Below are 25231 nucleotides of genomic sequence, written 5' to 3' on the forward strand. Positions count from 1 at the left end.
CAAGAGTGCCTTAACACTCAAAAGTCAATCAGTATAATTTACCATATTAACAAAAGAAGAAGAAAAACCATACAAGCATCTTGACAGATACAGAGAATGCTTGATAAAATTCAACACTTTTCATGATTTTTTAAACAAATAACTCCTAGCAAAGTAAAAAAGAAGGAAACTTCCTAAATCTGAAAAAGTACATCCACAAAAGACCAGCAACAAACATCATAACTAATGGTAAATTATTGAAAGCTTTTCCCCAAGATCAAGAATGAGACAAGGATGCCCACCATTACTACTTCAATGCAGCGATGCACTGGAAGTCCTAACCGGTACAAGTCTTGAAAAAGAAACAGAAGTCATAAGTAGGAAAGGAAGAAAGAAAGCACACACAAGCCAAAAGAATCTAAGGCAGACTCTCAGATTTAATAAATGAATTTAGCAGGGTCATGGATATACAGTCAATAGACAAAAACCAACTGAATTCCTATAAAGCAGAAAATACAATTTTAAAATCAGTATTTATAACAGCACCAAAACCATCAAATATCTAATAATAAACCTGTCAAAAAATGTAAGACCTTTTATCTAAAAACAGTGAAATGTTATAGAGAAAATTTAAAGGACCTAAATAAAGGGATGGATATACAATTTTCATGGATTGGAAGGCTCAACATTTTAAAGATGCCAATTCTCCCCAAACTGAACTATAGATTCAACTCAATGCCAATGAAAATCCCAGCCTGTATGTGTGCACATGCATGTAGAAATTTACAAGTTGACTCCAGAATTTATACAGAAATGCGAACAGTCAAAAATAGCCAAGGCTTTGATGAAAAGAAGTGATGAGCTGTCATTTCCAGTATTAGGTTGTAAGAAGACTGTGACTTTCATCTTGGGCTCTCTCTTTCACTTTCTTGGATTGCTCACCCTAAGGAAAGCCAGCAACCACATTATGAGGTAGCCCTGTGCAGAGGCCCACATGGCGAGGGATTTAGACCTTCCAGAATACATGAGTGAGCTTGAAATCCCCCCTCAACCAAACCTACAGATAAGACTTCAGCCCTGTCCAACAGTTAGGGTGACCAACTGTCCTGGTTTGCCTGAGACTAAGGTGTTTCCCAGGATGTGGGAATTTCAGTGCTCAATCTGGAACAGTATTGAGCAAACTAGGAGCTCTGGTGGCATAGTGCCTAAGGCACTTGACTGTTAACCAGAAGGCTGGTGGTTCAAACCTACCAGCCACTCCTCGGAAGGAAGGTTGGGCAATCTACTTATATAGTAATATCACCTCAGAAACCCAAGGAGAGGTTGCTGTGAGTTGGAGTCTGACTCGATGGCACATAACAACAACAACAACAACATTGAAAAAACTGCAATGGTTGGTCACCCTACCAACCACTTGGCTGCAACTTCATGAGAGGGTTTGAGCCAGAAGCACCCATTTAAGCTATGCCCAAATTCCTGATGTTTGATCTTTTAAGCTGCTGTTTTGTGGTAATGCATGGTGCAGCAATAGATGACTAAGAATCTAACACTTCACAACACAGGATATTAAAATGGACATTACTTATACGACAAAGTGCTCAACTTCACTGCTTATCAGAGAAATGCAAATTGAAATTACAAACAGCTATCACTGCACACAGGAGCTCTGGTGGTGTAGTGACTAAGGCAAGTGACTGCTAACCAGAAGGCTGGTGGTTCAAACCCACCAGCCACTCCTCAGAAGGAAGACTGGGCAATCTACTTCCACAGAGATACCGCCTCGGAAACCCAAGGAGGGGTCGCTATGAGTTGCAATCGACTTGATGGCAGTGACTTTTTTTGTTTTATCACTGCACACCTACCAAAATGGCTGAAATCAAAGACAGAAAACATCCAATGTTGGCAAGAATGTGGAACAACGAACTCTCATACACTGTGGAAATATAAACTGGTACAATCATTGTGGAAAACGGGTAGTAGCTACAAAGCTGGACAGACCCAGAAACTCCACTCTCAGATGTACACTAACAGAATGCCTACCTCTAATCACCAAGACATTCACAAAGATGTTTATAGCTGGACAGGATCTTGGAGGGCATTCACTTCTATTCCCCCCCAGCTAACATGGAGGACATAACAGAGAACAGCAATAAGAAAGAGCAAGAAGGTTCTATAGTAGCAACCAGATGCCTCTGCACTTACATCAGATCCAACTAGATAAGAAAACAAACCACATTTCAGCTATCAATAAAGAAAGCCACGTCTTCTGGCCACTCAGAGAAGCAGGGGTGGAGAAGAACCCCTTCTCTCCCAGGTTCCTGCTCCTGGCTGAGAACTGTGGTTTTCAAGCCAGGGAAATTTCAATTCAAACAAGCCCTCAGGCAAAGGTTCTGGCTGATTTGAATGTCCCGATTCTCAGGCCTCCCCCTCCGGGAAGACCCCAGTACACCCAGGAAACCCAGGGACTTGCCTGTAACCTTGGGTGTCCTGTGGCTGGGTATTCCCCCCTCCCCCTCCCTGGCCCCAAGTCCCCGGCACTCACCCCAGCTCCGGGCCCTGGACTATACCAGCCCGTCATAGAGGGACAGAGCCTGCACGATGGAGGGGTCTGCCTTGGACCCTTCCTGGAACTCCTGCAGCGTCAGCTTCCCGTCAGCATTCTGTAAGCAGAGAGGTGCGGCTGAACACGGAGGGACAACCAGCCTCCTAGGACTGGACCCCAGATGCCTCCTCCCCAAGCCCAACCCAGGCAAGGTCCCAAGAGAGCTTCCAAAATCAGGTCAGGAGGGTGGCAGTGTAGCTCACTAGATAAGAGGAACTGCATATCAGACAGAATTGGGTGCTTTCTGGCAGGGTGGCCTTGGCACCTGACCCACCTCTCTAGGTGTCTGCTTCCTCATCTGAGGACACATGGCTTCCTCAGGGCACTGAGGTGGGAACTCCATGAACTCAGGCTACATAAACTGCCTGGCAAACTGGCAGCGCCCCAGGACTCCACAGTTACTATTATCACTACTATTAATTGCCATGGATGGTGGTTAATCCAAAAACACTAAGAACCTACACATTTATCTGAGGTTACCCTTAGAAGGCATTTTAACTACTCTTGGAGCAGCCCACACTGAAGCTGGGAGACCGGGGAGGGAGATGGATGGACAGATGGAGCTCATGCAAGGACACAGAGGGACTTTGGTGAGTGCCCTGGGGAAGGGATGGTTTGGGCCAGAATCCCTTCCCCTGGAACATCTCTCAAGGGAACCTGTGATACTGAAAGAAAAAGGCCTTGGACACCACCCACTCCACCTCCTGAGGCCCAAAGAGGGAAAACTATGTGGATGGTTCTAACATGCCCACCAAACTGTTCCTATGCACTGACCACTTACTGTGTGCCTGGTATGTGCCAGACATAACATGTGCTTGATGTCAGGGAATCCTCACAGCCACCCTAACAAGAAGGTGCCTCTCTTATCCCCACCTTACCAACGAGGAAACTGAGGCTCAGTCACATGGCCAGTAAGTGGGGAAGCCAGAATTTACACCTCGGTCTGTCTGGCTGTAGGGTCTGCACCATTTCCCAAAACAAGGGTGGTACAGATGGGAGGATGTAAGGCCTGCATGACCTTAGCATTACATAACATTGACTCACACTTTGAGGAAGCTGTTATTCCTCGTTCCACTCTCTGTCAATAAATCTTTTGATAATTGAAAAAAGAATGGCTCAGTCTGAGGCTAGCACATCTTTAATGCTGCTCTAACATGAGCTACTCTCCTTTTCTGAACTAAGATAGTGCAAACCTCAGGCTCAAAGCTTTCAGAGCAAGCAATGGTATCCATCCCAAAATGTAATCATAAGCCTGATTTCATTGCAATTATTTGTATTTTTTAAAAAAGCATGCAATATTGTGTATCCTTACCATCATAATACCTAATTTCCATTAAAATCAAAGTGGTATCAGTTTAAGGAAAAAAAAAAAAAAGCTTGATTTAAAGGTTTTCTTAACTTGGAGTCTGTGGATAGAACTCAGCAGGTCTGTGAATTTGCATGGAAAAAAAAAATTAGGTCTTTCTTTTCATTAACCTCTACCTGAAATGTAGCTCTTCCTTCAAGGATAAACATAGGCACCAATCCCTAATGGAGTCAGCAATACTGTGACTTTGCCAATAATGGGGATGTATTTTCATAACACGTCATAGTTGCTCAAGGTATCACATACACCTATCACTACTTTGAAATTACAGGAGTTATTAGACACCACTGCATCTTGTTTAACGTGTTAATAAAAAGTTCACATAATACTATATCACAAATCTTTTTTTAAAATATTTTCATAACTGTATTCCAAAATAATTAGCTTCTTTTGTGACCCTATGGATTTTATTTTATTTAAAACATTAGTCTGAGAAGCCTGTAGACTTCACCAGAATGCCAAAAGGGTCTGTGATTGAAAAAAGATGAGGAGAGTGGCTCAAAATCCTTGATTAAGGAAAATGCATTGAGTAGACTTACTTAAAACCTGCAGATGTGTGACAAGATGAGGACAGTGTGAGCTGGTGGACATTACACCAGGCTGAGTTCCCTGCCTTGAGTCAGTCCCATGGGTAGTCAGTGGCAAAGCTAGGCCCAGGCCCCTGCGTCTCACTTCCTACCACCTGGGGCTCAGGCCTGCTCGTCATACCTTACCTCCCTGGTCAAGGACCTGATCCACCTCACCTTGTCCATCATAGCAAAGATCCGGTCCACCCTCTTCTCAGGGGTGTTCTCCTCCTCAGGAAGCTCCACAGTGTTCCCCTGCCAGGGACAGACAAGATGGGCTGGGCTCCTGTTACTTCTGGCTTTGGGGTCTTGGCCAAATACTTGGGTTGGTTCCAGGTGAGGACCGCCTTTCCCTCCCACTGCCCACCATGCCCAGCCATCTCTGCCATCCTGATCTGGGTCATCCCATGCACACCAGCCCCAATACTGCCCCCACTTCCCCCTCTCCCAAGGTGGAACTGCACAGAGTGACCCCAGGGGAGAGAGCAGTTGCACAGGGAGTGCTCCTCTGGTCAGGCCCTCTCACTAAATGTGATGCCCTTCTGCCACTCCCTGCGTCCCAGGGCCCAGGCTTCTCACCACCATCTGGTAGATGGCATCCACAATATCCAGCATCTCATTCCGGGTGATGTAGCCATCGTTATCCAGGTCATAGAGCTTGAAGGCCCCTGCAACCAACCAGCCACAGCTGAGCTATTCCTGGCCCAGGGATAGCTGGGTAGAGGCACTTTAATACCTCCTCTCCTCTCTGCACCTCAATACACAGCCAGGGACTGAGGGCCCCATTATTCATGTAGTCAATGAACATTTTACATCAGGACACACGGAGGTGGATAGACACACACGTGTGCACACTCACATGCACACACAGACACACGCACCATTTCAACTAAAGAAACTGCAAGGGGTTTTGCTGCCAAAGAAATAAAGTATAAATGTCTTAGTGAGCAGTGAGTTCTGGCCCAAAGTGTTTTCATCTCTCCTTCAGCATCTCTTTCTTGCACCCTGCATCCCAGCCAAAGAGCCTCCACGTGCCTGCACGTTCTCACCTCTGTAGCATTCTCTCATCCCTCCCTCACAGACCTTGCACATACTCTTCCCTGCCTGGAACCTTCTCCCCCACCCCCACCACCAGCTCCTACCCTTCCAAGCTGTAACAAGGTCAGTTCCTCTATCGCAGTCTCCCATCTCCTCATCCTGTCTCGACTGCAGTTTTATGAGATTATTTGAACATCTGCCTTCTAGACTGACTGAGCCTCATGAGAGCAGAGACCTGTCTGTCTTATTCCCTAGTGGATTCCCACTCTCCTGTCCAGAGCTGCACATGGCCACATTCAGTCACTATTTGTTGAATGAATGAATGAAGGGAACAATGAATGAACGAAATCAGTAATCATAATATCTGTCACCTAAATGGTGGCTTTTGACCCCAAGCCACACTGCCCACTGCCGTGTGTCTCCACCTACTGAATTTCACCTTTCTCCTGCCAGCCATGTGCTCTACCTGCCCTCCCTTGCTGCCCCCTCCACAGCCACCTCTAACAAGAAACCCCCTGGCCTGGAAGAACAGGATGCCTGGGCTGTCCTCTTACCCCTGGACATACAGTCTAGCCTGGTTATTTGGTCATGTGAGGGTTCACGCTGGGCTATCTCCACAGACATGGGCCCTCTGCAGAGCCCACCAGCCCAGGGTGCACGGTCCTGACCTCTAAGCAGAGAGGCCCTCTGTGGTTGCTGCCATGTGTGTCTGACGCCCTCTCCTGGCAAGGGCCCTCCCAGATGCTGCCTGATAAGCCCAGGACAGGTGGGACTTACACCGCAGCTTCTCGTCCAGGGTTCCCCTTGAGGTCACCGACAGTGCCTGGATGAACTCAGAGAACTCAATCCGCCCATCCTGGCAGAAGAGAAAACAGGGGCAAAGAGTGGCCATGCTCAGCACTGGGACACACGGTTGGGCCGAGCAGGACCTTTAGGAGCAAGGAGGAGGTGATGGGCAGTAGCAGACATCAGATACCCATGGCCAATGGACACTCAAATGGGGAGGCAGGAGTAAGAGAAGGAAGGGGAAGGTGGAAGGAAAGGAGGGGGGAGACAGGCTGGGGAGGAACAGGGAGAAGGGAGAAAGAAAATAGAAAGGGAGCAGCGGGGACAGGAAGTAGGGCCCAAACTGAAGGAGAGTCCAACTCAACTTCAGAAATAAGAAAGAGCCAGAGGGCACCACCAATACACACACAACTCTTCTGGCAAGACCTGCCCCAGAAACGCCTCCGCCTAGAACTGCAGGCTTTTGGAGGGGGAAGGGCCCTAAAGACGGTTTAATCCAACCTATCTGTTTTAAAAATAAGGAAATTGAGGCCCACAGAGGGGCAGCACATCAAAGCAGTCCCAGGAAGTGTGACTCCCAGCCCAGAGGGTAACTGGAGAGAAATCCAGTGCCTGTCAAAGTGGAAACAACCTGAGTGCCCAGCAGGAGGGCACATGGAAACACGCTACAATAAGTCCACCCTTGCATATCACATAGCCATGAAAAACGAACAGAATCTGGAAGGTTGCAGATACACCAAATACAGGTACACTAACTGTAGATTTACAGTCTGCAGTGGTGAGGGCTGTGTGTCGTTGCATCGATTCCAACTCACAGTGGCCCTATGAGACAGAGGAGAACTGCATCACAGGGTTTTCTGTTGTTGTTGTTGTTATGTGCCGTTGAGCCGGACCTGACTCATAGCGACCCCTCCTTGGGTTTCTGAGGCGGTATCACTACGGAAGTAGATTGCCCAACCTTCCTTCCAAGGAGCAGCTGGTGGGTTTGAACCGCCAGCCTTCTGGTTAGCGGTCAAATGCCTTAGACACTACACTACCAGAGCTCCCATAGGGTTTCCTAGGCTGTAATTTTTACAGGAGGAGACTCCCAGGTCTTTTCTCCTGTGGAGCAGCTGGTAGTTTCAAACTGTCGATCTTTCAATGAGTGGCTCAGTGCTTAACCATTCATTGCACCACTAGGGTATATCAGGTGAGTATTACATACATAATCAGACTAAAACAAAACAAAATGTTTTCAAATAATGTAGGATATTATCGAGTAACTTGGGATGTTAGTTTTGATACATTTGTGTGAGTGTGCATGTGTGTACATGTGCATGCTTCTCTGTGCATCTGTGTGTGTGCACACGTGTGTGTTCCGTCCCCAGAAGGGAACGTTAGCAGAAGAGAGTGGGTGTGGGGATGCTGCTGGAGCTTAGCAGGGTGCTGCAGGAGGGAGGAGACTCAGGGCTGGTACAGGCCCCACCAATCTCTGGCTCACCTTGTTTTCGTCAAAGACGTTGAAAACAAACGTAGCAAACTTAGTGGGGTCTCCGAAGGGGAAGAATTGCTTGTAGATCTTTTGGAAGCCTGCGGCATCCAGCTGCCCACTGGGGCAGTCCTTGATGAAGCCTTTGTACCTGGAGACAGCAGACCGAGTAAGACAGGAAAAAAGACACACAACATCGCCTACCCCCAGGCACCTCTGCCCAGGGGCCCAGGGCGGCTGAGAATCCCTGTTCAAAGAGACAGTGCCAGATAGGGGTCATGGGCACAGATCTGGACATCGTGGGCAGGTGGGTTCAATCCCACCTCTGTCTCACGTTAGCTGTGTGACCTTGGACAAGTGACTTCACCTCTGAGCCTCATCTATATAAGGAGGATGAAGACTGACATGAGATTTAACCTAGATACTGCACTTGGCCACCTTGTGTGTTGCTATGATGCTGGAAGCTGTGCTTCCAGTATTTCAAAAACCAGGTGGACAGGTTTCAGTGGAGCTTCCAGACTAAGACAGACTAGGAAAAAAGGCCTGGTGATCTACTTCTGAAAACTAACCAATGAAAACCCAATGGATCACAATAAAATACTGTCTGATACAGAACTGCACCATAAGGTTTCCTGTTGTTGTTGTTGTTGTTGTTGTTATATACTGTTGAGCTGGACCTGACTCATAGCGACCCCTCCTTGGGTTTCTGAGGCGGTATCACTACGGAAGTAGATTGCCTGAAGGTGGGAAGTAGGAACCTTCCTTCTGAGGAGTGGCTGTGGGTTTGAACTGCCAGCCTTCTGGTTAGCAGTCAAGTGCCTTAGGCATTATGCTACCAGAGCTCCCATAGGGTTTCCTAGACTCAAGCCTACCAGCAATCATGAAGACAGTATAGGACCGGGTTACGTTTTGTTCTGTTCTGTAAGGGGTCACCGTGAGTCAGGGCTGACTAGATGACAACAAACAACTGTGCCCGGAGCTCATGGTTGCTCAGCCCCGTGCTCAGCACAGGGGGCGTGAAACAAGACTCACGAGAACAACCTCCCCAGAGCCGCGCTCTTGCACAAGGTACTCCCGTCTCCGCATCTTCTCCACTGAGCTCCTCTCAACACCCAGACAGCTAGTTGCTGGTGGGAAGAGCATATGGGCCGGCAGCTGGCTTCTCCCACATGCTGCACCTCCTCCCCGCACACACACACCTCCCCCTAGCCTCTGTTCCTAGGGAACTGGGTAAACCAGCACTGGAGCAGGAGACTCCGGTTTGTTCCAAATGCACTTATCTCCCCTGGATCCACAAGACCCAGCACAGGACCTGCCAGATACTGGTCAGCTGACGGCTGTCCAACTTTCGGACTGTGGCTTTGCAGTCCACCTCCGGGCTCTGTCTTCACCAATGGTACAACCTCGGGCAAGTGCCCTCATGTCTTTGAGCCTCAGTTCCCTCATATATAGAGATGGGATGGTTGTCACACACATCTTGCAGGGATCGAGTAAGATCATGCAGCATACTTGGCACAGGAGCGGCACAGAGAAGGTAAACTCGAATGTATGTTGTTTTAAATTAATTCACTAATTAGCTCCTGTGGGTAGCTTAGCTCTCCCACCTGAGACAGACACTCCTCAGAGGACAATTTCTAGCACAAGAGGAAGCAAGAGGGAGAGATGAGCTATTATTATCTATCACCTCCACTGGGCCAGACTCCTTGCTGGAATCTCTGCAAACCTTATTCTTCTTGAATGCCCCCTGTGAGGAAGGTATTACGGTGATGTCCATTTTAAGATGAAGAAACAGGCTCAGCGAGGGGATCATTTGCCAGGCCTGGCAACTCGACTGGAGCTGAGATGGGGATTGAAGGCAAATGCTGAAGAGGACCAATGCTCAGAAAAAATGGTCTGCTGAACTCACACCTGCCCCCACCTGCTCTCTGCCATAACCAGGGTCTGCATGAAGGTGCCACTCCACATCTAACACTGAAGAAGAGGGTCCTGAGAGTGCTCGAAGTCGCATATGGCCCCATGATTGGGGTCTAGAGAGAGGGACGTGTGGAGAAACTACTGTTCCCTTATCTGTAAAAGGACAAGCTGAGGGACCTGGGGGAGATGGCTGACACAGGAGGACCTATCAGAACACAGTGGGCACCTGAACGTGGGAGTCTTGGGAGTTCTGCAGCTGAAAGGATGGGGTCAGATATCAGAGAGAAAACAGGACAAGACTCCAGCTAATGGTCTCAGCTGTCCCCTTATGGAGTGCAGGTTGTTGCAATGCCCAGAGGAGGGGAGAGGTGGGCAGAGACCAGAGAAGACAGAGTGTGATGTGGGTGGGACGTCTTCTCTGAGTTGGAGTGGAGCAGGGACACGGCCATCCCAACATTGCCCACAGCAAGTGTGAGGTCATCAAAGAGGCTAAGCTTCTGAAGGCCAGGCAGGTCCCAGCCTTCCCTGCCCACCCCCTACGGGCCAGAGGCCCAAGTGGGTCTTTCTCAGTCTCTATCAGCTGGAACCTTTTGTAACAACCTGTGACAACAGGTCTCAATGCCAGTCACTGTGCTAAGCCTTTGTGTATAGTTCCTCATTCAACAGGGATCCTGGGTAGCACAAACCTATTAACCAAAAGGTTGGTGGTTCTAATCCACCCAGAGGTACCTCAGAAGACAGGCCTGGTGATCTGCTTCCAAAAGGTCCCAGCCTTGACAACCCTATGGCGCAGTTCTACTCTGTGCACCTGGGGTCACCATGAGAGTGAATGAATCCAATGGCAACTAGCAACAACAACCACCTCGTCCAATCACCACATCAGCCCTTTGTGGGGGGGTTAATTGTCCCCATTTCAAATGAAGACACTGGAGCACAGAGAAGCCAGGCAATTTATTGAAGGTCCCACAGCAAAAAGTGGGACTTGGAGCCTGTGCTCTAACCATCAGTTTTCCCTGTCTCCCCTGTTCTCATGCCTGCCAGTCCGTCTGTGACTCTGTTATCAATCCCACCTTAGCATGTGATAACTCTGGCCCACCAGAAACCCTGCACCCTGTCCTGCCAGGACCCTTGGCGTCTGCTGGCCTCTGCTTATTCCCCTAGTCTGCTCTGAGCTTGGCTCACACTGGCCATGCCAGTAGGAACAAAGCAAGGCAGGAGAGTCAGGGACGCAGACACCACCACAGGTATCAGGGAGAGAAGGACACAGCCCCTTCCCACTCCTTCCCCATAAAGTCGCCAGCTCTCTGCTTTCTTCCCAGCTGGATGTTTCAAATGGTTTTTGGCTCAAATCTTCACACCAGAGCCTGGAACTCAGAGACAGGGAGAAGGAGCATCTCTGAGACAAGAACTGGTCCATGACCCCAGGCCCCCAGGTCAGAAGGGTCCCAGGCAGGGGGAGAGGCATACTTGGCACTAGGACCCACCCCACTGTTACCAGACCTCTTTGGATGCTGGGATAATGGGAGATGATATTCTCTTTGTATTTCTGCATACCTCCTAATTTCTCTACAACAGATTGGTATTACTTGCATGATTCTAAAAAGTTATTAAAAACAGTAATCATAAAACAAAATGCACCCAAAGGCCTCTCCTGGACCCATCCCTAAGGGAAGCTGACAATATGTGCCAACTCTCAGGAGGAAAGAAGGCAGTGCTCTTAGGCAACAGCAGCAGCAATGGGAGCTGTCAGCATGGTTAGCAGCGTTAATTGCAGGCAGAAGGGTGCAGGAAGGCCAGCCCCAGTGGGGAGCTTGGGGGGCTGTCCAGTTACCCCTGCAGAGGCTGTCACTGTCACTGCAGGGCCCCAGCCTCCTTTAGTGCCATAAGCAGGATCCCCCAGGAAACCTACCCCATTAAGGTTGGCCCCAGTGGCTGCTCCAGCCTCCTCTTGCCACCCGTACACCCCACTCCTGTGTTCCACACCCAGCCACACTTTCTAAAACTTGCCACGCCATCTCGAACCTGCGAAGCACTTCCACCTAATCCACACATCCACCCAGTCCCAGCTTGGACAGCACTTCCTCCAGGAAGCTGCCCTAGCCCCCAGGCCTGGGGCCAAGGTTCCCCTTGGCTTGTGACCCCCAGCACAGCACAGATGGCACTGTATCATTCTTGCCTAAGCTCCAGACCGTCCTCCACAGTCTGAGCTCTCTAGCCCGTAGCAGGGGCTCCATCTGTGTTTGTTCAGTGAAATAAGTGAATGAATGAGCAGACTGTCAGGCAGGGGCAGAGAGCCCAGACATCTACCTCAAAGGTGTCTTCCTGGTATCTTCCTGGGACCTCCAGATCAGGAGGCATGGCGGCAGGAGATGGGGAGGACCCCCAGAGATCCTGGCCACAACCCAAGAGTTCCAACAGGGATGGTTAAAAAAACCACAGAGGCTCTCAGCCCTCTGTGTATTGATGGGGAATTGAAGGCCCAGAGAGGGTTGTAACTGGCCCAATGTCACACAGCAAATTAGCAGCAGAAATAGGGCTCAGACTGGGAGATCCTGCTTCCCAGTCTCCCCACCCCATCTGCCCTTCCCAAGAGCCAGGCTGCACCACCCCCGTGTAAGTACATGAGTAAAGTGCTATATACCCAAACATTATGTAACCACACTGTTCATCATCAGAGGGTGGAGGGAGGCACGCTGCTCACCCAGCCTGTGCTGTCCTGGCCACCCTTATCATCCCAGATGCCCAAATCACCCCACAAATCATCACAGCTCCAACACCAGGTTGTTCTGTGATGGGTCCAATCCTCCAGTCCCCCACAGGCTGGCTGAGTCAGCACACCCCAACCACAGCCTGTTCACTACACCCTCACCCCCCCAACCCCAGTGTGAATCCACAGGCACACCTCCTCCCGGCAGGCACCCCAGTGAGCTGCTGCCCTGTGTGCAGTTCACACCCACGAATTCCATCCCCAGCATGATTGGACGACGTGAATCCATCCCCCACACCCAGGCCCAGGGCTCAGGTTCCAACAGGCCCGGCCTCCTCCCTCTTCTCCTGCCAACCCCACCCTCTCTCCTTCAGACAAGCTGCCGCCAAGGGAACCTGCACCCATGGTGGGCCTGGAGACAAAGGCCTGTCTGGTCCTGATGCACAGTAGGAGGGGACCCAGGGCAATGCTCTTCCCTGCAATGCCCTCAGTTTCCCTGCTGGTAAAATAAGGAGCTTAGACTAGACCAGGTTTTCTCTACCAAGACACTATGCACGTTGAAGTCTTCGATAGGGGTGCTGCCCTGTGCCCTGTGAGACGCTTGCAGCATCCCTGGCCTCTCCCTCTTAGATGTCAGTGGTTCCCCCTGCCAAAAATGTCACTCAATGTCCCTGGAAGAAAAGTCAGCCCCAGTTGAGAACCAGTGGACTGATGGTCCCTGGAGACCCCCATGAGCTGGGGATTTTGTGTCTGCCTTTCCAATGCTCTGATTCTAAGCCTGCTGAATAATAATAATAATAATAAATAATAATAAAACCCACTGCCATTGAGTTGATTCCGACTCATAGTCGATCCCCACTGAGTTTCCAAGGCTGTAAATCTTTAAGAAGTAGATTGCCTCATCTTCCTCCTGCAGAGCAGGTGGTGGGTTTGAACTGCCGACCTTCTGGTTAGCAGCCAAATGCCTTACTCATTATACCATCAGAGCTCCTAAAGCCTGCTGAATAGCAGCTACCATTTAGGGAGCAGCTTCTGTGGGTGGGGCACCAAATCATCTCAACAAGCTCAGAAGTAAGTACCCTTAAGCCCACTTTACAGATGGGGAAACTGAGGCTTAGAAAGTTAAATCCTCTCCTGGCTCAGAACTTTCACAACTGTTCTCCTATTCAACCTGCTCTTTCCCTTCCTCCTTACATAGCTAACTGCTGTTCAGCCTTCTGGTCTCAGCTCACCCCAGTACCTGCACTTGCAGCAGCCAGCCCCCAGACAGAGCCTCAATAATACTTGTGTAGCTATCTCCCCAGTATACAGTATGGTCCATAGGAGCCATAGCTTCTGGTTCACCCTTGAACCTACAGGTCCCACCACTGTGCCTGGCACATAGGAGGTGCCCAGTAAGTGCCGAATGTAGTCACACAGCGAGTGAGTAGGATGGCCAGGACTGGAACCAGAACTATGCTGCCACCACCAAACGTGGTGCCCTGACTGGAAGAGAGGAACCAATCACCCACATCCTGCCCATCTCCCCAGTAGCCCAGAATTGTGATGGAGGCTCTAAACCTTCAGTGGTATCTTCTGCTTGATCCTGGACCCAGGGTGGGAATGACCATAGTCTTGGATGGGCAGCACAGTGCCAGCATGGTCCAGCTGGAGAGAGAGGGGAAGGTGGCAAGGAGCTCTCTCTGGTATCACGGTTTCCCCTACAAACTGGCAACTAGGGGTGCCCAGCAGGGTCGGTCAGCACTTCAGGGCAGAATCTCAAAGCCCCAGAAGCTCTAGGCACTACAGAGGATGAACAACCATCGGAATCCGCCATGCAGGCTCCATGGTGAGCAGCTGCCCAGGTGTGCAGGGCGCTGCCCAAGCCTGGAGGGCACCCACTTCTGATGCATAAACGATACTGCTGGGTTATTTGGTTATTATGTACTGTGCAGTACAGACAAGTGGGGGCTATTATGAGGATGATCAGTCTGTGCTTATTGTCTCACTGGTTGCATCACACATGTGTACATTCTACAGTAATGAAAAGGGGATTTAACTTGGCTTTCAAATCAGACCCAGGGTTGATCCCAGCTTCACAGCTGACCTGTGTGACCCTGGGCAGGTGACTGTCCCTTCCTGAGCTTCAGTTTCCCCATCTGTGAAGTGGGAACCAGTACAGCATCTGTCTCCGGAAGTTACCAACAAAGGATGTGCTAAGCCTTGCTATGCACCAGAGTTGAGACCATGCCCAGTCACCCCCTGGGCTGGCCCTGTCCTGCCAGTTATCCTGAGAAGGAGGTCCCAGTGACTCTGCCCCCAGGAAATCCCCTTCCTAATACCTGACCTCCTGGTATGTGGACAGGATCTTTCAGGGAAGTGCCAAGACCCGCTTGATGCCTCTCGCCACCCAATAACTCAGCCTGAGGCTTTTATATAGAGGCCATACATCACACGTGCTTGATCAAGAACAGGGTTCTTAATTCTTTGGGGACCAGAGACCCCTCTGAGAATCCGAGAACAAACTATGGAACTGATCTCAGAACCAGGCATGTCCATGAACACCACACACAGGACTGCAGGCCACGTGAAGCAGCAGGTGTTGATGCGGTGGGCTGTTTGGAAACCAGCTTCTCAAGACAGGATACAAGTGAGAAGGAGGAACTTGGATTCCACACTGCATTCTTACGCTTCTTTAAAAGGGAGGGGAAAAAAAGAATGTCATTTCATAAAAATACAGAAGGCTGAGTGCCACTTGCAAAACACTCCCTGACTTGACACAGTGCTTCCTCTCCCCACGCCTCCCACCCCCTCTCTCACCCTCAAGCGGTGCCAGCCTTGGGCAAACACTTGTGTCACCAGAAGGCTCTAAGCACCTCATCTTTTCCCCAGTCCCTGCTTCTGCCCAGTGACCAGCACTGGGCCTGGCATATGGTAAGTGTACAGTAAAGATCTGCTGAATGGATGGACAGATGGACAAATGAATACTCTCCATGGGACATGGGTCCAATTCCAGTTTCACCTGTAACTCTCTGAAGGCCTAATGCAGGCCCTGATGCTAACAGGACTTCATTTTCCAAAAGGCTCCAGTCTGTTAGAACTTTCTGGAACTTACTGGCTCTCAATTCCCATAGGAACCTTACCCTCTGGGACCCTGCTTGAAGGAAAGCCCCATATTCCTCCAAGGGATAAATGTCACAGCGGCTGCTTTTTACAGTGTGGACGGTAGGAAATAAACAAAGAGATAGCTAGAGAATAAAGCAGTGGCCAGGGCACTGGTGGTGAACACCTCTGTCCTTTCTTGGTGGAGAAACCCTGATCTGGTCTAAGCCCTAACCCCAAGCTGCACTCAGCCACACACAGCTGCCACAACGCAGCAGCAGCCTTGAAGAACTGTTCTCCCATTATCTTCTCAAACAATTCCTTTCCCAGCGTTCTCCTTCCAGAGCTCCCTGGAGACCTGACTTCAGACAATCTAGAGGAGGGACCCAAGCACAAGGATGAGGATGATTTTTCTTCTCTCCCACCCCCATCACTGCCTTCCATTCTGCGGAGTTTCCCATCAAGCAAGAGCCAGCAGATCTGAGGTCCTGACAGCCTGGGCCACAGAAGCAAAGGGAACTGCACCCAGACTTCACACACACACACACACACACACACACACACAGTGCTGTGTGACATGGGCAAGCCTCTACCCCTCCAAGCCTTAGTTTCTTCATCTATAAAATGGGGCTACACCTAAGACTTATCTCATAGCCCTGTTCTAAGTATTAGCAGTGCCTGGCCCCCCAGGAGATGCCCAGTGGATGCCAAGATGAGGTTATTTATTAATCAGAGGCCCGCCTCCTTACCCATGTCTGTGTAGGATGGTCCAGGATTGACAGCTGGCCCTGTTGAGGCGGCTGTAAAATTCTGCCTGCTTCTACCCACTGTTTTTGTTACAACACTCCTGGGTTATTTGGTTATTATAAAAGTAATGCAACCATTACAGAACATTTGGAAAACAGAAAATTAAAAGGAAAAGAGTACTCATAATCCATGATCCCCCCACCCCAACACACCCACCACCAGCCTGTGGCCTGTCTCTTGCTCCTCTTTGTTTTTCTCTCTGCACTTCCCCCATCACATGATGGTATTAGACGTACTATTTGTGCCCTGCTGTTTCCACTCAGTGTTACGTTGGCTTCATTTTCCCTGATGATGATTTTCACAAATATCACATGTAAAGGCCCAGAAATGGCTGCAGCTTCTTTATCAGCCCCATTGTCCTTCCTAAGATTCCAATAAAGTGAGTGGGGACCAAAGTGGTCAAGAGCAAGAATCTAGGGGTGGTGACAAGGGCCCCAGACTGCCAACAAGACCCTGTTGTGGGCTCAACCTGTCTCAGCTTTGGCCTCCTCTCTCTTCAATACAAACAACTCCAGATGATGCCATGGGATACCTAGCTGGGAGACTAAAGCAACACATCACTGTTACTGGGCTTGTGCTCTTGACAATCTGGACCACTTCACCACCAGACTCTCTAGGAAGGTGCAGGTATAACTAGGGCAGGGACATGTCCCTGGTGTGTGTGTGTGGGGGGGAGGTCTGCAGGACCAGGGATGGGGTAGGTAAGGGGACTTGGCATGGCTCAAAGGCCTGGGGCTTAAAGCCCACCTGCCCTGCCATGGGACTTCCCAGGAGCTTGGGCAGGTCCAGCATCCACCGAGGCTATTTCTTGACTGTGAGTGGGCATGATGGGACCTTCACTGTGAGCATCAAATAAACAAGACATGTCTGAGAGTGTGTCTGGCCTACTCCAGTACTCAGGAAGTATCTGGGCTGTCTCTCCTGGGCCTTTTCTCTGCCTGGATTGGGCCCAGGTGGGCATAGTTCCTGGTGCCCCCTCCCCAGCCCTAGTTTCCTGAGTCCTCTGGGGGAGATATTGTTCTATGAGCAACCGTAGCAGTGGCCAGGGCACAGGTGGTAGACACCAGGTTCACATCTGTCCCTTGACTCCCACCCATCAACTCTAACCACTGACCTCCCCTGCTGTGTCCCTCAGGAGATTCTGAACTTGCATGTGGCCCCAGATCCTTACATGTTCACTCATTCCTCACTCAAATATTCACCCACCAGAGCCAGAGCTCAAGTTCTGGAGATTCTCAAACCTGGCCCTGCTGCCTTCCCGCCACTGACCTGGAACCTCCTCTGAACCTCAGTTTTCTCATCTGCCACATGGGGATAAGAAACCATGCTGGCCCCCAGGGCAGCTGCCAGGAGTCAATGTGTACTTGAAGTACCTAGGACAGTGCCTGTTGGATGCTGAGCACCCACTATGGCAGGCTCTAGGGACACAATGGTGAACGAGGCAAAGGACAACAGGGAGGTAGAGAGGGACATAAGCATGTAACTGCAGTATAACTTGTCACAGTGTGATGGGAGAGCCACTGGGCCATGCAGGTGAGAGGAGGCCCCTAACACAATCTGGGGGTCTGGGGAGGTTTCCAGGAGGGAGGCCTGAAGGGTGAGGTGTTAGTCAGGCAGAGGAGGATGAGTGCACCAAGCAGAGGGAACAGCCTGGGCCAGATCAGGAAGCCCAGAGAATAAGATGAGTTCAAGGAATAGACAGCGATTCAGGCTGGCTATAGGTACAGAAGGAGCTCTGCTGGTACAGTGGTTAACACATTCAGCTGCTACCCAAAAGGTTGGCGGTTCAAACCCACTAGCTACTCCATGGGAAAAAGATGAGGCAGTCTGCTTCCATAAAGATTTACAGCCTTGGAAACCCTATGGGGCAGTTCTACTCTATCCTATAGGGTCACTATGAGTCTGTCTCAGCTCAGGAGATTATCACGGCAGTTGGCAGTGAGTGGGTGGGTAGGTGGACAGCAAAGGGCAGAGGAGACAGCCATGAGGCTGGTGGAGTTGGGAGGGGCCAGATGCACTAAACCTTGGAAACCACGTTGGAAACGTGGACTGGATCCCAAAAGCCAAGCAGGGTAGAAGCAGCCTGATATTCTGAGCCAATTCCTTAAAATCCATCTCTCTCTCTATCTATCTATATATAGATATCGATGCTGTTGTTAGTTGCTGTCAGACTGATTCCAATTCATGGTGACCCCACGTGCGTAGAGCAGAAATGCTCTATGGGGTTTCCATGGGAGCTCTGGTGGCGTACTGCAATCCACTTCTGTAGCGATACCACCACAGAAACCCAAGGAAGGGCTGCTAGGAGTTGGAAATGACTTGGCGGCAGTGAATTTAGTTTTTTTGGTAATCTTTAGAAGCAGATCACCAGGCCTGTCTTCCTAGGAGCCTCTGGGTGGGTTCAAACCTCCAACCTCTTAGCCAGTAGTCTAGCACCTAACCGTTTGTGCCACTCTGGGACTCCTCATGAAGAAATACAAGGCAATCATTACTATGACAGTGTAGAGAAGGGTTCTCAGGTTTTTATTCAAAGAAAAAGTGCCCTCTGACTGCTGAGTGGGAAGGAGGAAGAATACATACAGATGGGGATCCAGAAGGCTTCACGGAGAAGGCATTTCAGGCTGTGCTGCGGGTGGAGGAGGGGTCAGATGGCCCACAAAGGAGGAGTGAGGGAAAGCTGCATGGACAACGGTCCAGGAAGGAAGAATGGGGCATCTTGGGAAGGGAGAGCTGAGTGACAAAGGCCTACAAGCAGGAACATTTCTGGAATGCCCACTCAGAAAAGTAAAGAAATGGGGAACGAGGTTGGCAGCAGGTCAGGCCCACACAGCCAGGCCTAGGATGCCAGCCACCATGTTTCACACTCTGCTCCCCCTGCCAGGATACAGCCTAGCCAAGCTCTGCCCACCTGGCCTGGGTATCCAGCAAGGGGTCAGCGGGGCTTGGCAGGCAGTCACAGCTCTACACTCTCTGCAGCATGGACTCTGGGACATGGAGGTGCAAGGGTCTGTCTATCTGTGCCCCACCTCTCAGCAGAGGGGCATTAACCTAGGAGTCTCATAATCTGGGTCCTGACACGGCCCCCTATGGCCTGGCTATGTGATGGAGGGCCACTTCTGGGCCTCAGTTCCCCAATGAAGAGTGGACAGAACAGCAGCAATGACTGCCATTTCCTGGGCACTGTACTAGGCTCTTTGCATGAGATGTCCTGGTGTGTCATCATTCCTGCTGTATAGATGGGGAAACTGAGGCTGAGGCATTAATTCATTTGTATGAGGTCACTAGGATAGGAACAGGCAGAGCTAGAACTCAAAGTCTATTTCTAAACCACTAAACTTTACTGAGGGAGCTCTGGTAGCATAGTGCCTAAGGCACTTGACTGCTCACCAGAAGGCTGGCAGTTCAAACCCACCAGCCACTCCTTGAAAGGAAGATGGGCAATCTACTTCCGTAGTGATACTGCCTTGGAAACCTAAGGAGGGGTCTCTATGAGTCGGGTCCAACTCAACGGCACATAACAACAACAAACTTTACAGAAACCTTGCCCCTTCAACCTTCTCCCTGCCCCCAGCTCAGGTTCACTTTATAGTATGAGCCCCTGCCCTGTGCTCTACATTCTACAGTGATATATAATATGCCACTCTCTTCCCCTAGACCCAGGGCAGGCATCAATAATCCATTACAGATCTCACTAATCTCTCACTGCAATAGTTTCCATTGCTCCATAATAGGCAGTCTCAGAATCTTTCTTAACACAGCATTCCAGGCATTAATTAATTAATCTATTAATTATGGATTAATTAGAGCTAGCATCCAATAGGAAACCTCTTTGACATCCTTTATCCGGTCTAATCAATCATTTCATAGGAGGGATGACTGAGCCCCAGAGAGGTGAAGAGACTTCTCAAGGCCATGAGATAATTTAGTAAAGCCAGGCCTGGAACCCAGTCTCTTGACTTGTTTCTCTTGGATCCTGAATCCCTTTCTCCCTTTGGTGGGCAGGGCTGGAATTAACCCTTCAAGGCCTGATGGTCATCATGGATGCCACACAAGTTGAAAAATCACTACCAACACCCCGACACCATCCCTGACTCCAATACCATTGAAAGTATTCCAGTCTCACAGGAGCAAAGGAAGCCAGGGGCTGTGTGAACTGCTCTGTGGATAAGCCACTCTCAAGGGCCCCTCCACAGGGAAGGGGGAAGCAGACTGTGGTCCCCATCAGTGTAAAACTGATACCCCCAGGCCCCCAAGAGTTTGAAAAAAAAGCAGCTACTCACCACTGCTGGACTTCCTTCTCGGTAACTGCAAAAGAAAAGTGAAAAGTAGCCTTTTAGCTCAGGGAGGTGCCACAGGGTACAGGCAGACCTTCACTAGGAAGCCCCTCTCACTCCCTCCCCACCCCATGGCCTGCCTACCCAGGTTGGGGATGCCACCAGGCTCCAAACAAGAAAATGCTTCCCTGGCAGATAGTGCCGGTCAGAGGCTCTGTGTCTGGCGACCCCAGCAGGGAACAAACATTGCCCCCATCCTTCCCCAAACCTGCTGCTGCAAGACCTGCCTCGGACACTCTCACATTCAAGGGTCACTTCTCCCTAGGTTCCTGGGGCTGGAAAGACAGGGTGGTCACTCGCAGGCCAACATTTAAGACATACTCTTTCCCCATCTCTCGGTCCCTGGAGACGGCATGGTTGGAGAAGTTGCTGCCCAACCCCTGCATGTGGGGGACCCAGCCCAGCCCCAGCAGTAACCCCAACATCCTTCCCTTCTTGGTCCCTCCAGTCTCTCTCAGTGGTCAGTCCTAGGTTCTTTTATTTGTAAGACATGAGCTGAGCCACGACCCAAAAGCTGGAACAAGCCATATAAAGTGGTTGAACCTTGAGCCAAGCCCAAATAGTCATTCTTTACTGAAGCATGAGACAAAAAAACAAAAAAAAAAAATTTATTTATTTTTTTCTGAAAAGCACTGAATTGGTTTGAGCTGGAACCAAACCAATGTTCTCTCTAAAATCACTGAACAAGAACATCAAACCATTTTCAAGGCCATACTCACGCCTTGTCTTGGGAGTGGGACCTTGGGAGAGCTCCTCAAGCTCCCCATGCCTCAGTTTCCTCATCTACAAAGCTGAGATAATAGTAACAGCACCTGTCTCCAGAGCTGTTCATCATAGCAGGTGTGAAAGCTCTTGAACCCCAGCAGGGAGTCTGGTACATGAATGGGCTCAATACAGGTTTGTGGAATGAATGAATGAATGAATGAATGAACAGAACAAACAAGGGAACAAAGGAACAAACTGTAAAGTGGGGGTTGGGTTGAGGTGAGTAAGGGAACTGGAATTCTTCCCAGGGAAGTGGGAAGAGAGGCCCAAGGGGGTGTCTTGAGTTGTTTGTGCCTAAGCAGACTTGGGGAGGCTGCTTTTCAAAAACCACTCAAAGCAAGCTGGTAACAACGGCCAAATACTGGGTACCCGCTACGTGCCCGGATGCCTCTGTGCTTTGGCTTGGCTACCCCAACAACAGCCCTGACAGAAAACAGCATTATTCTGCCCTCACTCCAAATATGGAAACTGAGGCACAGAAAGGCCAGTACGTGGGTGATTGGGCCTTTGAACCCAGGTCTGTGGCTCCAGCCTCCTCCAGGCTGGAGGCTCCACCAGCCCCTCCTCTTCAGCACTCTTCTCCCCACAAGGCCGAGCCAGAGGCTAAGGAAGAAGGTCGGAGATGCCAGTTGCCCGGACGCCCGGACTTGATATAAAAGAGCACAACTTTCCAAGAGAAAGTTTTCGCAAAGCATGTGGAGTGGGAGGGGGGACAGAACCCAGGCTGAGTTGGCCTGGCTCTGCCACTCACACCCAGCTGTGAAGGGTGGTAGTGGTCAAGGGCCAATGCTAAAGGCCTGAACTGGAAGACACAGGAAGCCCCTCATAGCTCAGGTGGAAGCTTAGGGGCATGTAGCCTGGAGCCAGACTAGACCACTGGGGTTCAAATCCAGCACCACCACAGCTTACTAGCTGTGTGTCCTTGGGCAAATTATTTCCCCCTCGCTGAGCCACCATTTCCTCATCTGTAAGATAGGGTTACTGTAATGATGAAAGCATTTGTTGCTGTTCACAAGAATTCCATAAGTAAGTGTGATCCTATTTTCCCAATGAGAAGATAAGGTTCTGACACATGTGCTCACTTGTCCGATGCCACCCTGCCAGAAAGGGCGCGGTCAGCACTGTGCCTCCAAAGCCCAGGATGTATGCTCCCGTAAGCACCTTCTCCCACCCCTGCCCACCTCAAAACTGCCAGTGAGGCTACATGGTCTTGTGTGACCTTGGCAAGGGGGCACCATCATGTGACATAAACAGCAGGAACTGAGTGGCAAGGCCCTTGGTGGCAGGCCCACTGCTGGCTTAGGTGGTCTTTGGCTTTAAGGGTCAAAGAAGGGTTTTTGGAGACACTCCCTCGAAGACCCCAAGCAGCCTTCCTCAGAATCTCTCTGTCCCCAGTCTTCCCAGCCCCAGATCAAGTCTCCAGGATGTAGCAGCCATGGGAGGTGGGGAGAGCACATAGTTAACTGCCCTACCACCCCACACCTTAAAACTGCCCCCAATAGAGAAGACTGGGTAATCTACAGGCAGCAAAGCCCCGCAGGACATGAGCTGGGGTCAGGGAGACAAGCCCCGCCAGCTGCTGTAAGCAGCTAATTAACCTTTAGGAAACAGTTGAGGCCTTCTGGTATCCCCTGGCACCACACCAAGGCTGGCAGCTCTTAAATGCTTCACAAATGGGAGCCTCGGAGGGCCTTGGAGCAGCTCTCTGGGGGCCTGCCCCTGACCCCAGCCTCTCCACCAGCCAGGAGCTCCAGGCAAGGTCAGGCAGCCCCCTGCTTACCAGCCAGCATCCCAACCTAGAGATGGTCCTATGAGCCTCACTATACAGGTGAGAGGCTCAGAGAGACAATCTAAGGGGCATCACTGTCAACAGAGGCTCAGCAGGACCACAGCCTAGGTCTGCTGGATACCAAGGCCTACGTTCTTAACGTTCCGTCTGGATTTCCAGAAGCTCAGTCATTCCCATTCCACCTTCATGACTTCTCCCTACCCACCTGTCCAATAAATCACTCAGGATTTTGCTTTAAAAATTCTTTGTTTTTATTTACTGTCTTATTTACCTTCTGTCTCAGCAATATTACCCATAAAATTACCAGTGCCATGCACTCATTGTATGTTTCCTAATAGACAATAAAAAGACAACTATTAAAATAAAAAGTGATCGCCCTTGATCAAACCTGGCATCCTCAATCACAAAACAGCTCTCCATCACGTGCCCCCAGTTAGGTGCAGCTGGAAGAACACATTTTCTGTGGAGTTCTCCTGCCAAAAATATTTAACCTGGGTCTAATCATGAGGACATAATCAGGCAAATCCAGAAGGCAGGACATTCTACAAGACAACTGGTCAGGGCATTTCAGTCAGTGACGTGAAAGACAAAACAAGGTGAGGGACTGTTCTAGAAAAAGACTACAGAGACAAGGCAACCATGCACATCAACGTTCACTGCAGCACTATTCACAGTAGCCAAAGAGTGGAAACAGCCTAAATATCCATCAACAGATGGATGAATAAGCAAAACGTGCTACACACATACGATGGAGTTTGCATTACCCATCCATAAGGAGGAAGGGGGTCTTGATGCACGCTACAACATGGACGCACCTTGCAAACTATGCTAAGTGGAAATAAGTCAGGGTCAAAAGGACAGATATTATATGATCCCACTTACATGAAATATCTCAATTAGGCAAGTTATAGAGACCACAGTTTATTAGAGTCATTGGGGGGAGAGTCATCAGGGGTGGGACAGAGGGAGAAGAAAAGAGAGACTTAAGGGATACTGAGCTGCTCTTAAGGGTGATAGGAAATCTGTGAATGGTTAATGGTTGATGGTCAACAACATGATGAACAAAATGTTACTGAACTGTATATATGAAGAACTGAAATGTCCAATGCTTTGTTACATACATATTTGATGTTGTTAGTTGTCATCGAGTTGATTCCAACTCATGGGGACCACACACATGCAGGGGGTGTGTATGCTCTCAGTATGCACGATTGCAGGTACAGGCACGTACGCTCTATAAGGTTTCAAGGCACTGACCACTTGGAAAGGCCAGGTCTTTCTTCCAAGGTGCCTCTGGGTGGTTTCAACCTGTCAACCTCATGGCTTATTGTCCAGCACTTAACCATTTGCACCACACAGCCACCATTATATATATTTACCACAGTAAAAAAAGAGTCAAGGGAACTGAACACCACATACAATGCTGGACTGGACCCTAGATCAGGAGGGAGGAAACAGCTATAAAGGATATTACTGGGACGACTGGGAAACTGAACCATGGACAGACTGGCTATGAGATGCTGTTGTGGACTTGACGTTGGTTTCCTTAGGAGTGGCAATAATATTACTGAAGCTGTGGACAAGAATGTCCTTATTCTTTGGAGATGCACACTCAAGTAGTTTGTGGCAAAGGGTCAGGGTGTCTGCAGCTTGTGCACTGATTCAGAAATACACACCTTTATGTATATTATTAAGGTAACTGGAAAAAAAAAACAAAACTGAACTCACTGTCGTGAAGTCACTTCCGACTCATAGCGACTCCTCCTTGGGTTTCTGAGGTGGTATCTCTACAGAAGTAGATTGCCCAGTCTTCTTTCCAAGGAGTGGCTGGTGGGTTTTGAACCACCAGCCTTCTGGTTAGCAGTCAAACGCCTTAGGCACTACACCACCAGAGCTTCTATTATTAAGGGAGAGGACACAAATGTGGCAAAAAAGCTGACAGCTGGTGAATCTAGATGAAGGGCATCTATTACATTATTATTTCAATGTTTCTCAAGATTTTTCAAAATAAAAAATTGGGGAAAATGAT

The 25231-nt window shown here is 49.7% G+C and overlaps 1 protein-coding gene across 1 annotated transcript in view; it reads right to left on the minus strand.

The window, feature by feature from the left end:
- Positions 1–2540: 2540 nt before the first annotated feature.
- The window catches only part of NCS1 (neuronal calcium sensor 1), a 58714-nt gene continuing 36023 nt past the window's right edge, over positions 2541–25231 (minus strand). Inside the window, exons 2-7 of the mRNA XM_007944348.1 lie at positions 20595–20619; positions 7818–7956; positions 6329–6407; positions 5093–5181; positions 4691–4768; positions 2541–2639 (exon numbers count right to left, since the gene is read on the minus strand). Of these exons, the coding sequence (XP_007942539.1) occupies positions 2541–2639; positions 4691–4768; positions 5093–5181; positions 6329–6407; positions 7818–7956; positions 20595–20619 (509 nt within the window). The remainder of the gene's footprint in view (positions 2640–4690; positions 4769–5092; positions 5182–6328; positions 6408–7817; positions 7957–20594; positions 20620–25231) is intronic.

Source organism: Orycteropus afer, unplaced genomic scaffold, assembly GCF_000298275.1.
Source record: "Orycteropus afer afer isolate SDZICR_OR568_19922 unplaced genomic scaffold, OryAfe1.0 scaffold00123, whole genome shotgun sequence".
Taxonomy (NCBI): Eukaryota; Metazoa; Chordata; class Mammalia; order Tubulidentata; family Orycteropodidae; genus Orycteropus; species Orycteropus afer.